Genomic DNA, 18,242 nt, shown 5'->3' with positions numbered 1-18,242 from the left:
GCCTGCCAACCTGCCCCTGCCTGTTCCCACCCCACCTGCTCCTGCCCAGCCCCCCTCGCCCTCCTGATCCCCCCCCCCCCCCCCCCGCTAGGAAAGGCTTAGCACCAGTCCCCCCCACCTTGATCCCCCCTGTGTTGCCCCCACCTCCTCCGCCTTGCAGCCCCGGCCCCATCCGGTACACCCTCCACCCGCGCAGTAAACAGCAGTCCCCCCCCCCGGTAGCATAGCAACGTGATTCGTAGGTTCTTAGCAAGGACGAGCAATGGAAACCTCTAGTTAGACGCCAGTGCATTTTGCGAGTGCCCCACAATCAAACACCTTGCGCATCGTCCTCTCTGAGGAACAGCTCTTAACCGTCCATGCCATACAGAGCTGGAGCTAAAAGAAACAACGATCTTTGGTTAGGTCATAGAACACTCCCCATCTAGGACCCAGCTTCGAGATTGGCCTCACTCCACGCTGCGTTTTGGCACAGCATAGATCGCGGAGTCAGTTCTCATGGGTCAAGGGATCTTCATGGTACAACTCACCTCAGCAGACGCAGCCCGTGAGCTAGTGGATAGCTCACCCTATGCTTCCACAAAGGGAGTCATCTACATGGTTCCCTAGTATAGTGGCTTCACGGTGGAGGCATTCGCGCTCCATAACAAGTTTCTTGGACATCCGGTCACCCTACTCTATCCAGGACTGGGGGTAGAGTACAACCAGTTAGTGGAGGACTTTGGACGGCTCTTTGGCACCGTCTCTCCTGCCTCCTACACGGATGCAGTGACAGCCATAGGAATCCCAAAGGTACGAGCAGCGGTGAAAGACACAAAGAATATACCACAGTTTCTCGAGATTGAGGCAGGCAAACACTCTTTCAAGAAACAGGTTATTGTGACCGGGCACCGGACAGCCAGGCAAGTGCTTGCGTTGCCATGACTTTCGGCATCATGCAGCAGATTGCACATGCTTCGGAGCCAAGGCGGCTCCACCGATAGGCCCACTAGTGGACGTTGACGGTTTTACACGCATCCAAAGGGAACTGAGAGGGAGACAGCAAGGGGGGTCACAATCAGTCCCTCAAACACAGCCACGGCAACAGGCGACACACAAGGGCGAGCATCGCTCCCCCGGTAAAGCACCCCGCAGTTCCCCCCCCCCCCTCCTCACCCCAAATGGCAGGACCACCAGACTCCACATCCACTCCCCATGGAGGCATCACAGGCTACCTCACCCGAGGGCCCACAACCCCCACATCCACTCCCCCCCCCCCCGGACCCTAGTCCACAGCCCCACCCCTCCAGAGAAACCGCCCCCCCCCCAACACACGGCTCGTGCTGCCGACCACCCCACCATCCCTCGATCTTCCCCATCCCCACCGTCTCCCCCACCGATCAATCCCCATGATTCCCGCCCAGTACACATGAACCCCCCCCCCTCCCCATAGGAGATGAGAAGCCCCATACGCCGACATCCTCCACTCACCAGCAACCTAGCCCTCCCCCTCCTCACACAACCACCAGCTCATCTGCCCTTGCCGCCCGCCACACTTTCCCAAGACAGGTACAGCTGCTACCACAAGAGTTCTTTCACAGTGGTCCATGGTCCTACCTGAGAGTTGCGGAGCGCGAAGAGTTCCCACTACCTCTGGAGGTGGAGATCTTCATGGTATACAAGTCAAGGAGTGGCAAGGTCCATCTACTAGCACCACCGGATGGATCAGATTACGCTTTCTTCCTTCAATCCTCTCATACAGGAGACTGGACGATGACAGAGATAGAGAAGGAGGTGAAGAGTCAAGTGGCAGACCACATCTCCCAATGGATGGGAGGAGGACTAGCACTCTTTTCCCAGTAGTGGCCAGGTTGCATAATGGACATCAACTGGTGGGCGGGTGCCGAGGTCCCACATCTGAGCATTATCTTTCGAGCCCCTCCATAGTAGAGAGCACCGATGGATGTGATCGAGTGGCCCTAGCACAAGAGACCCAATTCTACCAGTGTACAAAGTCATGCCTCTCAGCATGGCTGATAGATGCCCTGGTAGTACCACCAAGGGCATCTATCACTCCCATGGTCCGCTCGAGGGCCACCGTGGGAAAATGGAGTTCACCGTCCCGGCTTGCAGCAAAGCGTATCCGCATGCCCCATAGCTCTTCTTCTTCACCAGCAGCTTTTACACCGAACAGATGCTTGTTCGGTTTCCCTATGAGTTTACACCTTGCATCCTAGAATGTGAACAGACTCCACTACAGTGGAGCACATGGTTCCAAGAAGTTGATTGTTCGGCAAGACTTGCAGCCTACCCTCACCGGACGGATTGACATCTTACTTCTGCAAGAGCACAAGCTCACCCCACCCAGGTCCATCAGGTAGGGAAGGTACTCTCAGGTAGTTCACACACTGGGAGCACGCCATCAGTACCCATGGCAGGAGTGGAGGCATATGCACCCCTATTGGCCCAAGTCTTACCAACTGTGTACGTGACCACAGGACGATTGTGGAAGGGAGTGTTCTATGGATCAGATTGGATATTGGGACTCGTGCCTTGGAGTCCTCAATGTCTATGCCCCTACTGAGGTTAGGGCACACAGCAGGTTCAAGGTGGAGATCGTAGCAGGACTCCCAGAGATGGACTCCTAGATTGTTGGAGGAGACTTAAACAACCTGGAGGCCTTAGAGGACCAGCAAGACAAAGGCAGAAACTACCAAGGTGTGGCTGGGGAGGAGCAGAGGCATGGAAGGTCTTCTTACTCGCAGTAGAAGCACGTGATGCTTGGAGAGACCCAGCTTTCCACAGGAGGGGGAGGTTGCTGAACTTTTTGTTGGGTTTTCTCACTTACGCCTACGCTCATATAGGAGTGTCGCTGATAAGTAAGACATTGGGGCACTTTTTACTCTCGGTATGAGAGGTTTTTTCCCCAGACTTAGTCTTATTTCATATGTGCTTATGTCACACACTTACGGGCACTTATCGTGTTGGGTGTGAACACTCCTTACAACCCTAAGGTTTAAGGGTTATACTTTGTACTTTCAGATTACACTCTTTCACTGTAAAAAGCTGGGAATACTTAGAATGCTATTAATATGCCATGTCACATTGACATTGGTATATAAGGAGAGAAGTTGTAATTTTACACATCTTTTTGACATATCAATACATTTACAATCTTTCTCTCCCTTCTTGCTCCAAGCTTCCATGGCTTCTTCATCTTTCCTGTCTTTCTCTCTCCAATTCTAGTCTTTCTCTCTCCTCGTCACTCTATTTCTCTCTCTTCCTGCAGTCTTTCTCTCTCCTCTGCAGTCTTTCTCTCTCCTCTTCTTCTCTCCCTAGTTCTCTCTCTGACAAGTGGTATCAGAGCTTCAGTCTTTGATCCATTATTTTCTTCCATTTTCACTCCTATTTTCCTATTTCAAAACCAATTTCAGATAAAAATGGTACAAGACAGTGACTAGTGGAGTGCTGCAGGACAACTACAGTTAGCAAATGACTACATCTGGAGATATCCAAGGTCAGATATGGCGGATAAGGGCTTAAATGGTTGGACGTCACCAAATTTTATGCAAAATTGAAGATAACTAGGGTAAAGGATGGTTAACCGGGCTTAGTTTGAGAACAAACTGTGGTTACTTTGAAAAGAGGGGTTTCTCTTTCCCCTTTCCTGGAAATTCCTGCAGGTTCCATGGAAGTTCAGCCCCAAGATCTGTTCATATCTCTCTCATCTCTGATCTTCTTGACCAAAAACTACCTGGAATAGATCCCTCTCTTCAAGAGCTTCAGGTTGAGCACAAGATTGCTCCAGTTTGGCTCAGCATTGGGGCCAGAAACAGCCCCGAAAATTGCGGCGCAATTTTCGGGCTAATTCCAGCTTGCATCCTGCTCAGGTTGCTTCCTCACCAGCCCTTGGCACTCTTCCTGATCCCTTGGCAAGTAAAATCATCAGTGAAAAGGGAAGATTCAGCTCCATTCATGGCTCCTCAACCTCTTCATAAACCCTAGGTGAACAGTCCATGGGCATCCATGAAAGCTTCAGCCCAAGCTTTCATTTCTTGACAATTTCTTGAAGATTCTTCATCCTTTTGGCCCGTGGAATCATTTCAGCAAGGATTCTTCAACAAATTGCAAGGATTAAGCACAGGATGGCTTAAGATTGAAGATCAAGAGCTTCTATGGAGCAAAAATTTGGGGGAAACGGGTTTAATGCTTCAATTTCAAGCATTTGAAGCTTCAAGATTGGTCCCAACCATCAGATAAGCAAGCTTCATGGATTATTTTGCTAACATTGGACAACCGGGAGCCCTATCAAGCATTTGGCAAGTTATTTTCAGCCATGTCAAGGTATTTCTCTTCAATTTTTAATCTCTCTCATTAATCCAATTGCTGAGCTTAAGCCATTTGACTGAGAGATTAAAGAATTGAACATTTTCATCAAATTCTCAGCCAACCTTTGCTTGAATTCATCTATTCATGAATGCAATGCTTGCCTAATGCATATTAGCTTCAATCAGTGAATGAAGGGCCTTAATCTGAGATTTCAGCATAACATTTGAATCTTATGGACTGAATACATTGATTGATTCCTTTGTTTACTCTAATCCAATTGATTGGTTGATTCTCTTTTGCCTAAATTGGAAAATTGTAAAGGGTAAGTACTAGCAATCAGTGAGTCACTGAATTGCATAGGTAAAACCCTTCTCCCATCTCAAGTTCTTTTATCTCAATCAATTGCATCTCACGAAAGGCTGAATGAATATTTTTCAATTGCATATCATGCTGATTGCTTAGCACACTAGCCTCTGCCATGTTGATATTCCCACCGAGGAAAAAGGTGGATGCCGGGGGAGATAGTGGGACAAAAGAGAGGTGACCCTCCCTCACTATCGAAGATCCCGAAGGGGTGCAACCAACCGACCCGGGGGGAACTTTGCCCACCTCCCGGTGATTCGGAGCCCGTGTAGGGAGCCCGTCCTGCCGTTTTATCCCTCACACAGGTACAGCGAGTGGAGAATTAAAGATTGAAGACTTTCCAACGACTCAAGTACCTACTGGAGTAAAACAGGGTAAAACAGGGCATTTTCAGGTTACCCACAGGGTATTTACAAGTGGATACAGGTACACCCTTTGATACTGAAGTACAGGTGCAGGTACTACAGGGTACCCACACGTCCTATATACCCCCTTGCAGGGTTTGGTAGCCATTGGAGGTTACTTTCTTGCATTACAGGGTCAAAACAGGGCACTTACAGGTCTAAACAGGGTGCAGGACTGGACAGTTCAGACTCTGAAATTCAGTTACAGAATTTTCTATCCTAAACCTGTTATAGCGTGCTATAGCTCATCTCGAATAGGGCATTGTAAGCTTCGATTCGCACAAAAAAGTTTTGCAATCGGAGTTTTCTAGCCAAAGTTATAGCCGTTTTACTGACAGGGGGTACTGCAGGACTGCACTAGTATGGCAGGGCATAAAGGCAAAAATAAGGTCCAGGAGGACTATGCACAGCAAATCAGGGATTCTATGATGGAAAGCACACTTCAAGAGAACCCTGAAGAGCCTCAACAAGGAGAGATTAGTATACTCAATGACGTTTTGTGTGCCCATGAACTAAGACATAAGGAACGTCATGAGACTATTTTATCAGCAATGGAGCATATGATTTTATCATTTGATCAAACGAAGTCTACTGTTGAGAAGATGATGGAATCAACTAACCGAACCAATGCTTCCATTGATAAGTTGGTAGAATCTAATGCCCAACTTATGGCACAATTTTCTCAACTCATGCAGTCACAAAAGGGATCAAAAGAAGCAAATGAGAAGGCTTGTTCAAATAGTGACCCCTCAGTTCCACTCCAGCCATCCAACCAAAATGGTTATGGAGATGGGATCATAGGAAGAAGAGGCATACCCAATAGTCAATATGAAGTGGGAGAAGCTTCACAAAGGCATGATGACTATTTGGGCAGTTTGAACGGTGCCAATACTCAAGCTTTTGGACTGCATACTCAGCATTCTAGGGGTGCTTTACCAACAGGAAGATTACATGGTAATTCTCAGCCACCTGTTGGAAGATTTCAATCTCATTTTGGGGGTTCTGTACTTAGAAATTCCGATCAGCCAGTTTTGGGACAGCAACCTTTCCATGATAAAGAATTCAAGGATAAAATTGTTTTATCCAAATTCAATGGCCAATCATCTTCACCATCAGAATTAGAGGAATGGACATCTAAGATGGAGTCTTATTTTGACATATTCCCTAAAACTGATGATATGAAGATACACTTTGCCTCCTTGCACTTAGAAGGATTTGCCCACACTTGGTGGAGGTATATCAAGAAAGAGAATGTACTTATTGAGAATTGGGAAGCTTTCAAGGCACTTATGGCTGAAGTCTTTGTTTCACCTCTTGAAAAAGAGAAGTTAGAACGAAGATGGTATGCTTTGGAACAAAGGGGCCTAAGTGTAAGAGAATATACAAACCAATTCCTCAACTTGACCATGTATGTGGAAAACATCACTGATGAGGCCAAGTTACACAAGTTCATGTATGGTTTAGAACCATCCTTGTCAGCTGATGTTATGGCGCAGAATCCTACTTCACTTTTCAAGGCTATTGAGCTTGCAGAGCGCTTTGGAAGGAAGTATAGGAAAGAGTCTTCATTTCAGCCAAGTTATGGACAGCCAAGGACTGTTTTAAAGCAAGGGCAAGTTGGTAACAATTATGGCAGCAATCATATGCCTAGTGGGAGCTTACGGATACCAACTTATCCTCCATTTAATGCTTCTAGGCTTCAAAGCAATTTCAGGACAGCAAACAGTCCAAAGGTTGAATTTAAGCAAGGTGACAATAAGCCTAAGTCTACTTCAGCCAATACAAATTCCAGAAATATTCCCATGGATCTTTATAAGGAAAGAAAGGACAAAGGCTTATGCTTCAAGTGTGGAGAAAAGTATACTCCTAACCATGCTTCAAAGTGTGTATACAAAAATGCCAAGCCAAAAATTCAGAGTATGCTAGTTCTTGAGGACCTTGAAAATGACATAGATGAAGTTAATGCAGTCCCAATCAATGCTGAAAATGAAGATTTCGAGGATGATGGTGGACAGGAGTACTTCTATGATCCATCTGACTCTTTTCCTTTTGATCCAGGCGGTGATATCCCATTTAATCCTGGTGGATTTAGTAATGAGTTGCCTGCTGCCACTAATTGTTCTATCTCTATGGATGCTTGGACGGGATCTAAGAACCCTAATACACTTCGTATGAAGGGAAGCATATGTGGAAAGCCAGTGTTCATCCTGATAGATAGTGGCAGTACCCACAGTTTTGTCAATAAATCCATTATGTACAAGTTGAATTGTGTTCCCACCGACTTACAGCAGCCCATTAGAGTACAAGTGGCTAATGGTGAAGAGGAAATCAGCACACAGATTTGCCCACAGGTTTCTTTGCAGATGGCTGAAAATTTTGAAGTCAAAGTAAACCTGATCACTTTGGAAATGGGGCCCATAGATATTGTACTTGGTTGTGATTGGTTGATGACCTTAGGCAGGATTACTATGGATTTCTCACAATTATATATGGAGTTTTTCTCCAATGGACAGCTCATCCGTTTACAGGGGATCCCTAGTAAATCTGATTTTCAGCTTATCACCATTCAACAACTCAAGAAAGAGTACAAGAAGCGCTCACAGATATTTGTATTGCATTTGAACAAAGAAACACAGGATCAGCCCAATAATTCAGCAAACCATCCAGCCTTGACAGCTCTTCTTGAGGAGTATAGAGATTTATTTGAAGTACCTACTTCATTGCCTCCTAAGAGAGCGGTGGATCACCCCATTGATTTGGAACCCAACTCAAAGACAATCAATAAGCCACCTTACAGATTATCAAAATGTGAACGAGAGGAAGTAGCCAAGCAAATCAAAGAGCTTCTTGAAATGGGATTCATTGAACCAAGTTCTTCACCGTATGCATCCCCAGTCCTGTTAGTCAAAAAGAAAGATGGATCTTTCAAAATGTGCATTGACTACAGGGATCTTAATAAGATAACAGTGAAGAACAGGTATCCTATACCCAGGATAGATGATTTGCTTGATGAGCTTAAGGGGGCTCGATTCTTCACGAAGTTTGATTTGAGATCAGGGTATCATCAGATTCGCATGAGAGAGGGTGATGAGGTCAAGACTGCTTTTAGGATTGATCGTGGGCTCTACCATTTCTTGGTGATGCCATTCGGCCTTACAAACGCTCCAGCTACCTTTCAAAGCCTGATGAATAAGATTCTACAACCTTTCCTCTTTCAGTTTGTCTTGGTGTTCTTCGACGACATTTTGATCTACAGCAAGACTTTTCAGGATCATTTGTCGCATATGAGGAAGGTTTTTGATGTGTTGAGACATCATAGGCTTTTTGCTAAGGAGAAGAAGTGTTCTTTCATGCAGACTGAAGTGGAATACTTGGGACATATAGTCAGTGAAAAAGGAATACAGGCTGATCCCAAGAAGGTGCAATGCATAAAAGATTGGCCAACGCCTACTACTACTACCTCTCTTAGAGGATTTCTTGGTCTATCTTCATTCTATCGCAGATTTATAAAGCATTATGCGGCAATTGCAGCCCCTTTAACTGACAGGTTGAAGAAAGAGGCTTTCTTTTGGGATTCTTTTGCAGATAGCAGCTTCAACCAGTTAAAGGAATTACTTACCACTGCTCCTATTCTTGTATGCCCGGATTTCTCTAAAGAGTTTACTATACAGTGTGATGCTAGTGGCCGTGGCATTGGGGCTGTTTTGCTCCAGGAGAATGGAGTAATTGCATTTGAAAGCCGTAAGCTTACTGATAAGGAGATGGCCATGAATGTTTATGATCAGGAAATGTTGGCTATTCTGCATGCAATCAAGAAATGGCACCATTACTTATATGGCAGCCGATTCAGAGTACATAGTGATCATCGTGTACTCAAGTATTTCCTTACTCAGTCAAATCTTACTCCAAAGCAACGACGATGGATAGCAACATTACAAAATTATGACTTTGACATCACTCATACAAGGGGCAAAGATAACATAGTGGCTGATTCTCTCTCTCGTATGTGGGCCTGCAAAGTATCAGCCATGACGGAATTACATAGTGATTGGATCGAAGAGCTACAAGAGGCATATCTCTTAGATGAAGAATTCAGCCAAATCTTTCAGAAATTACAGCAAGGTCTTATGGAAGAAAACTCACATTACCAGCTTAAAAATGGTCTTATTTGGTGGAAGGACAAGATTGTTATTCCCTCTACTTCTTCTTTCAAGCGAAAAATTATGGAGGAGATGCATTCTTCGCCTTTAGCTGGGCACTTGGGAGTTTTTAAGACTTATGACAGGATCAGCAAGAGCTTTTATTGGAAAGGACTGTGGAAAGATGTCAAGGACTTCGTTATGAAGTGTATGCCTTGTCAGCAAAATAAGGATAGCACCCATAAGCCAGGGGGTTTATTGCAGCCATTGCCTATTCCTACGGGTAAATGGACTCATATTACTATGGACTTTATCACAGGCTTACCTACTACCAAGAAGGGGTGGAATAGTATTTATGTGGTGGTTGACAGACTCACCAAAGCAGCTCATTTTATTCCAACAAAAATTCAGTTTACTGCTTCTCAGGTGGCCAACCAGTTTATGGAGCATATTTTCAGATTACATGGATTACCGCAGGTGATTGTCCATGATAGGGACTCAAAGTTTATGAGTAACTTTTGGCAAGCGGTATTTACATCTATGGGTACCAAGTTGGCTCCATCTACGGCTTATCATCCCCAAACTGATGGACAGACAGAGAGAGTTAATAAATGGTTGGAGACTTATCTTCGCCATTTTTGTTATGATGTCCAAACCTCATGGGATTCTTGGTTACACCTGGCTGAGTTTGCTTATAATAATTCCACTCATGCGAGCATAGGAGTTTCACCCTTTGAGGCTTTGTATGGTTACAAGGTGCCCCTACCCACAGTCATTTTTAACGAAAAGATCAATCCTCATGGGAAGGAAGAGTTGGAAAGAATGCAGACCCTTCTTCAGCAATGCAAGGTGAATCTAAGGAAGGCTCAAGATCAGATGAAGATGTATGCTGATGAGAAGAGGAGGCCTTTAGAGTTCCAGGAAGGAGAGCTGGTTTTGTTGAAGGTGCCCAAATCCAAGTACTCTACATTGAAAGATGGATCCAGTAATAAGCTTGCCCACAGATTCTATGGCCATTACAGGATCCTTAAGCGGATTGGAGATTTGGCATACAGACTAGAGCTTCCCTCTTCTACAAAGATTCATAACGTCTTCCATGTTAGTCAGCTCAAGCCCTATTATGGTGATCCAGTGGATTTAGTTGATGAGCTGCCACCTATTGATGAAGATGGTATTGTTCAGTACATCCCAGAGGCTGTTATAGGTCAGCGTGAAAAGAAGCTTCGATCACGTTCTATTGTGGAATATTTGATTAAATGGAGAGGTTTACCCTCTGAAGAGGCTTCTTGGAGACCTGATTCAATATTGGATGAGTATCCATACTTGAAGGATACATTGGTGGCTGAAGCCTATTGCTTATGGAGCTAGTATTGGTGCAGACTGGTTCAGGACAGCACGCTGTTTTAGAACAGTTTTTGTCGTACTTCATTTTCAGAATTGAGCTATCTACATGAGCTTAAAGTACTCTTCAAGAGCTTCGTTTTGATATGTGGTACACCTTATTTGGACACTTCTATCAAAAGTTATGGCAGATTTGGTCCAGCAGGGACTGTTATTTCAGCAAGCTGTCTACTTTCTTCTGGAACTATTTGTTGAAGATTCTATGGCTCCAATAGCTTCTAAAGTTCTTCAAATCATGTATATAGTGGGGTTCTCTTTCTGTTCTTCATATTCAACCCTTGTAATGATAATTCTTCACTCATTTTTCATTTGTAAAGCTGTAAAACAGAGTAGTACTCTGTTCTATCCATCTTTTCTTTAGTTCTTTCTAGGTTTGTTTTTGAGGACAAAAACTTTTGGGAAGGGATGGATTGTAAGAAGCTGGGAATACTTAGAATGCTATTAATATGCCATGTCACATTGACACTGGTATATAAGGAGAGAAGTTGTAATTTTACACATCTTTTTGACATATCAATACATTTACAATCTTTCTCTCCCTTCTTGCTCCAAGCTTCCATGGCTTCTTCATCTTTCCTGTCTTTCTCTCTCCAATTCTAGTCTTTCTCTCTCCTCGTCACTCTATTTCTCTCTCTTCCTGCAATCTTTCTCTCTCCTCTGCAGTCTTTCTCTCTCCTCTTCTTCTCTCCCTAGTTCTCTCTCTGACATTCACTCTATGCATTTGGGTGTCGTGCTTCACTCTCACACTGTCTACTGCACTCTGAGCTAAGCTTCGATCCTCTCTCCATCTCAAACTTGGTATTAGAGCTGAGTTCAGCTCAGCTCTGCTCAGCATCAGAGCAGAGTCCTTACTCAGTCCAGCTCTGCCTCCTGTCGCCACAGACCTCGAGGTTCGCCACAGCAACCACCACTGCCTGATCGTCCTGTACCACCAACAACCAACCTGCCAGCTCACCTGAAAGCTCTGGAAGTGCTGCCAATCTGCGCCCACCCGCAAGGGTTCCCACGCCACCTGTGGCAGTGCTCGCCACGCCAACTGTCTGCCAGCGTTCTGCCCTGTCAACAGCGCTGCCTGCACCTGCTGAAAGTCGCCTGCCCCCACCAGCACTGCCTACAGCTTGCCTGGTGTGTGCAACCTTCGCTTGGCTCTAGCAACATCTCTGGCCTGTTACCTGCCCCTGCCACGCCTCAGCAGAGCCTATGTGCCACCGTGCCAACTGCACAAGACTACAACTGCGCCTATATCCTGTGGCCAACCACTCAGACTAGCACTGCCTATGGTTTCCAAGGTAATTTTTTCTTTAAATTACTTTTTTATTCCAAAATTCATTTCTGGACAAGGGAACTTTTGCCCAAGCAGGCACAGAATTTTGAGTACTTGTCTGGGACACAGTTGATGCAAATTTCTAGGCAAATTTATCAGAAACTTTGGGGCTTTTGATTTTTTTGAAGACATTGGCACATGTATTGCAGTCTCAGTCAATGATAGACTGTTTTAGACAAATTTGGGGCAAGAAATTTTGGGGATTTTGCTCATACAGTGTTGTTGAAAACTGGATGCACCTTGGATTGCATGCATTATAGACAGTTTTGACAGAGTGCACCTGAGTGTACTAATTGCAGCAAGTTATTTGGGATTATTGTCTAGTGAATTTATTATTTGAGATTTCTCAAAATTTTGAGATTTCCAGTTTAATCCAGCTTGGACATTGCTCTTTTGCTTCTTTTGGTAATTGATTATCATGGCAAATCAGGGAGGAGATGTCTTTACCTATGTATCCAAGGAGGACAAATTGGATGGAAACAACTACTCACTTTGGTCCTTTATGATGAAGAATGTGCTTGTGGCGAAAAATCCTTGGGATTATGTCAGTGGAGAGGAAGTTAGGCCCGGAGTTGTGGCTCCAACTACCCCTCCTCCAAGAGGGCGTGGACAATAGGCACCTCAACCTGTTCCACTTCAGCCACTTCCCCAAAGATCAACAGCTCAAAAAGCATGGGATACACAAGATGCACAGGCTTTGTCGATGATTGCATTGGCAATTCAGCAGTCCATCATCCCCCACATTCGATCAGCAGCTTCTTCACGAGAAGCTTGGCTAACTTTGGAGCAAATGTTTGCAGGTAAGAATGAGACTCACATCTCTTTCTTAAAGAAAGAGCTAGAGAAATTGAAGATGGATGAGGGTGATTCTATACAGGATCACCTAAACAAAATTCAGGACTTGCATGAGCAACTTATGAATGTCGATGATTACTCTTCAGATGCGCAGAAGATATCTACTACATTGAACTCATTACCTCCTTCGTACTTGGTTTTTCATATGGCCTTAAACCTCACCGTGAGGATTGCCGCACAGCCAATCACTTTTCTTCAGTTAATCAATTTGCTTCTAGAAGAGGAGCAAACAAGAAGAAATAGTGGTGCGGATGTCATAGCCTCTGAGCAGGCTTTTATGGCTAGACAAAAGAGCAAAGGCAGCCAAGTAAAGAATGCTCCGCAGAGCTCTGGGACTTCAAGCACCTCAAAGGAAAGTAAAAAACAAGGGGGCACACAAGCCAAAAAGGGAAAATGCCATTATTGCAAAAATCCCGGGCACTACATCACTGAGTGTCGAAAGCACATCGCCAAGGAGGAGTCGGGAATGTTTGTTTCTAATGCTCCTTCCACTACTACTGAGTTCGCATCCTTTGTTGCATACAGGGACTATTGCTTTTACACATGCAGTTATGACACTTCTTGGGCTGATCGAGCATTAAGCTCTACTGAGAATGCAGGCACTTGGCTTTTTGACAGCGGTGCTTCTAGGCACATCACATCTCGCAAAGATTTATTTGCTTCTGTTGGTGCAGCCCCAGTTGGCAAGTCTATACAGTGTGCCAACAATGCATCATACCCTGTTAGAGATATTGGGGAGATTGTGCTTACATCCATTGATGGCTCTATTCTCCGCTTACAGGATGCTTTGTTTATGCCACGCATAAAGAAGAATCTACTCTCTATTTCTTCTTTGGCACGTTGTGGATTGCAGGTCAGATTTGATGATAACAAATGCATGGTGAGAGACAAAGAACACACGACTTTGGTCTTGACTAGCACTTTATGTCATGGGTTATATGAGTTGGATGCTCTTTCAATTGATCAGTCCGCATACTTGGAATCCACTCTTACTCCTGCTATGATACAGGCAGAGTTATGGCATGCTCAGATGGGCCATGTGAACTTTGGTAACTTCCACCACTGTCCCTCACCCTCACACACTTCCTCTCTCAAGCACAAGCACAAGCAAGAAGAAACATAAAAAGAAGAAGAAGAAGAGAGCTAGTTTTGGCCACACCCAAGAATGAGCTTCTTCATTCACTTTTTGCCTTTTATACAGGCCCTACCTCACCCTTGGGCGCGCATCCATTTTTTACATAATCGGCCATTTTAGCATAGGTCCTCTTTCTCTATTTCCTTTCTATTTACATTGTTCCTTCACTTATGCATGTGTCTACCTTTACAAATTGCACAAAAGGAAGCTTCGCACTCTTTTACAAAAATTTAGGATCCACTTTTATATTTAAGATGCGCCTTTCCCTTTTTACACTCACCCTAGACTTTTAGAGTTGCTCCTGCCCTTTTGACTTTTTTCCTCCTGCCCTTACAACGTGCACAGATGCTAGATGGATTACCTCTTCTAGAGAGACCTCCTAAGCACTTGTCCGAAAGATGTATTTTGGGGAAAATGCATCGATTTTCATTTTCCCGTGATGTTGCTTTTAGAGCCACAACAAGGTTACAGTTAGTGCATTCAGATGTATGTGGGCCCATGAAGACAAAGTCATTGGGAGAATGTTACTATTTTGTGACTTTTATTGATGACTTTACACGATTCTGCTGGGTCTATTCTTTGGTTAAAAAGTCAGAAGTGTATGATGCATTCTTGGCTTTTGTTTAACTTGTTGAGAACCAATCTAGCTGTAAAATAAAGACTCCCCATACGGACCGAGGGGGGAAATATATGTCCTCTATCCTGAATTCTTTTTTGAAGCAGAAGGGCATTGTCCATCAATTCACTACTGCTTATACTCCACAGCAGAATGGGGTTGCAAAGAGGAAGAATCAGTCACTCGTGGGGATGGCTAGATATATGTTGAAAGCAAAGAGCTTGCCACACAGTTTTTGGATGGAAGCCGTCATGTGTGCTTGCCATGTTTTGAACAAATGCCCCACCAAAGCATTAAAGAAATTTGCACCTTTTGAGGCTTGGAAGGGGCAACACTTTCGTACCTTTGGGTGCCTTGCATATGCACACATTCCACAGGTACTCAGAAAAAAGTTGGATAACAAGGCTGCCAAATGCATTTTTGTGGGATATAGTAGTGAGAGCAAAGGCTACAGACTCTATGATCCTGTCTCTAAAAGGGTGTTTATCAGTAGGGATGTACTATTTGATGAAAAATCAGAATTGCCCCTTGCTGGTTTAGACACATATCAGGCTGCCCATTATGTATTTGAAGGGCTGCTGCCCATTACATTTGGTGATTCAATTGGAGTTTCAACAAGTGAACTCAATGTTCAGCCAGCTGCTCCATTGGAAAATGCAAAAAATCAGCCATTGGCTGATCTGAATATTCAGCAAAGTGCTGAAACTGAAATTCAGTAAGAGCTTACGCACAGTCAGGAAGCAAGACAAGTGCCTAGATGGTATTTACAAACTATGAAAGATAGTCATCTGGATACACCCATGGCTGGTCGTACTAGAAGGCAAGCTCGTATGCATGATACTACACATACCATGGAGTTTGTCATGGCAGCAAGCAGACTTGATGATGAGGAGCCTGAATGTTTTGAGCATGCACAACAAAGTGTGCATTGAATGGCAGCAATGCAAGCTGAATTGGATTCTGTCACTAAGAATCAAACATGAGATTTAGTGTCTTTGCCCTTTGGGAAGAAAGCCATTGGAACAAAATGGGTCTACAAGCTGAAACGGAACGCTGATGGATCCATTGATAAATATAAGGCAAGGCTTGTAGCTAAAGGCTATGCACAGAAGAAAGGCATTGACTATGAGGAGACATTTGCTCCTACCTCCCAAACGACGACCATCAGGTCTATGGTTGCTTTGGCTGCCCATTATGGTTGGACTATGTATCAGTTAGATATTAAAACTGCATTTTTAAAAGAGGGTAATGTTTTAGGTGGTAAACAGCATGATCCTTCAATGAGCAGCCTTAATTACACCTACTGGTCCAGCTGGCGAAGCCATATCGCATCAGTGATTATATATCTAGCACTAGAATTACAGTTACAGAACATTCGCAATTACCAGTCCAGAAATACAGACTCTTTCACGACTATTTGAAGAATAATACATTCAGGAAAAAAAAGAGGGCACAGGTATTTAATACGATACCTGCACAAAGAATTTGATCTTCTGGTCATCATCTTTTCCTCGCTGTGGCCAACTTTCAAATAGATGCTGCTGGCCTTCCTCAATAAGCGCACGAGCAAGGTGTTGCTGCCAAGCAAAGACCACGAACATTGATGTCCACGGGCCACAGGAATAGGTACCTTAATGTTAACTAATGTATGTCGCTTAAACGCCGAACACAGTTTGCACAGTAAGTCAGAAAACAAAGATTTGCCACGGAAACCTTGAGTAAAGTAGAGCACAGCACAAGTTTGATTGCAAATTATAGGCGAGTACCTGCTTGGGAGAGAGAAGCTCGAGGTTGGACCCCAGCAAGGCGTCGACAGAAGAGACCATGGCCACCTCCTGCAAACAAAGTAATCAAAAGCATGTGTGAGAAATCGAGAAATTTGAAATAGGCTGCGAGATGATCAGCAGATGCAAAATAATGATAAAGCGCTTATGGCTGGAGGATCCACATATAACAGTCTTCAGATGGATCGATGAAGCTGCAACAATCGCAATGGTCTGGAACGTTCTCGCAGGCAGTCTCGCTACCTATCTACTAACCATCTACGATCCCATAGGAGCACATATCACCCATAGAATATGCAGTCACGTTAGGAATCGTGCCAGGGTACGTGGATACCAGACAAGCTTACCTTTCGGAGCGCAACACTATAAAGGGTGCTTGCATGAAAGTTCTTTTTGGCCAGGGCGTAGTGAAATGCTTGGGCATAGCTCATGCAAGTGAACGGACATAGGAAGGTAAAGGTGGCATGCAAGGTTTAATTCTACGGTGAATGTAACAATCCTAAGGGCCGTCCATGCGCGAACTTGCTATAAATTTCTAGAATCATAGCAAGTAAAACAAATTGCTTGTGTGGCCCCTCTTTTACACCCTCCTAATTATAAAAGGGGATTCCTTTACTTATAAAAGATTATAATAGTCTAGTTATTTCTTGCATGTGGTGCTTCACTGGATCCTTTTTTATCCATGTAAGCCACTTCATAATTTGTCTATATTTGCACTATATATATCACATTACGCTCGTTAAAAAGTGGGGGGCATTTTGATATTTCTATTAAGGACACTGAGTTATAACCAAAGGTACACAAGAGTGCCAATAAAGGGCCAATATAGTGACACTCACGGATGTACTATTTTGAGGTCTTATAGATTGCATAGCTCAATTGTTTAACTCGCATTAAACATACTAGAATTCATATCGTAGCCTAAAGTGGCTAAAAATGATGCATTGTTTGTACAAAATTCTCACAGCATTGCAATGGGATGCATGTTTTGCTTTTAAGGGACACCAAGGGCTCTTATGTTTGAAGTACATGTGAGGTCTCTGCAAAATATTTAGCACGATTTCTTAATTGCTAGATTCGGGAAAATGGTGTTTATTTGGGATCCTTCAAGTATGAGTTGAGAAACTCTATATACTTGACGTGGTTAGGTAGTTGGATGTACAATATTTAGGATTGGGCCATTGGGAGATTGAAGACGTTCGCACTATACTACTCTTGTCAATTTTGAGAAATACCAATAGTTCAAAGTAGCTCCATTCATCATTGATTATAGCAAATTCTAAGTTCTTGTGGTTGTTTATGATAGTAGCCGTCCATACATGGAAGTCCAATGTTCCATAAGGAGCACAAAATCATGAAGAAATGGAAAATTTTGCAAAATATATGTTATCTAATTTTTTAGTGTAATGTCACTGTATTATTCAAAAACTTCTACGTAATGTCACTGTATTTTTTAGTGTAACGTCATTGTATTATTCACAAACTTCTATGTAATAATGCGACAATTATATATAGATATTTAACATCATGCTTGGTAAGAATTGACCTTAATGTCACATGACAATGCAAAATAAGAAATCTTCAATTGTCACATAGCCAAATTGTTGCATCAATCTAACTAACATTGTGAGGGCTAGCCCACTTTGGTGGGAGCATGAAGTAATTCCCAAGTGATAAGCCCATAACTTGTGATATTGCGTGCTAAGGTTGCCATATGGGAACTCCCAGAACCAAGGGAAGTAGAAAAACTAATTAATCTTAACAATATTGAAGGGACAAGGCATTCACCTAATAAGAATGTGACGGGTGATCCTAGGTGGTTGGAAACACTAGAGCTTCACTAATGGTGGGAGGAGAGAGATGGAAATTTAAATGTGAAATGAAAAATGAGGTCCATTGTTGTCTTAACACAA

General features: G+C 43.8%; 1 protein-coding gene across 4 annotated transcripts in view; it reads right to left on the bottom strand.

The window, feature by feature from the left end:
- USP (UDP-sugar pyrophosphorylase) overlaps window positions 1–16,784 on the bottom strand; it is a 160,749-nt gene extending 143,965 nt beyond the window's left edge. The window contains exons 1-3 of one of the 4 annotated variants that reach the window (XM_087687714.1): window positions 16,677–16,784; window positions 16,312–16,380; window positions 16,018–16,122 (exon numbers count right to left, since the gene is read on the bottom strand). In XM_087687714.1, the coding sequence (XP_087543840.1) occupies window positions 16,018–16,122; window positions 16,312–16,380; window positions 16,677–16,760 (258 nt within the window). In that variant the 5' untranslated portion in view covers window positions 16,761–16,784. The other 3 variants (XM_087687713.1, XM_087687716.1, XM_087687715.1) reach the window with 3 other exon arrangements.
- Window positions 16,785–18,242: the final 1,458 nt, after the last annotated feature.

This window comes from Lygodium microphyllum, chromosome 11 (genome assembly GCF_053477565.2).
Source record: "Lygodium microphyllum isolate KBCC chromosome 11, Lygodium_microphyllum_v1.1.10, whole genome shotgun sequence".
NCBI classification, from domain to species: domain Eukaryota; kingdom Viridiplantae; phylum Streptophyta; class Polypodiopsida; order Schizaeales; family Lygodiaceae; genus Lygodium; species Lygodium microphyllum.
Note: the sequence above shows the minus strand (reverse complement) of the source record. Positions and strands in the feature narration are given on the sequence as shown.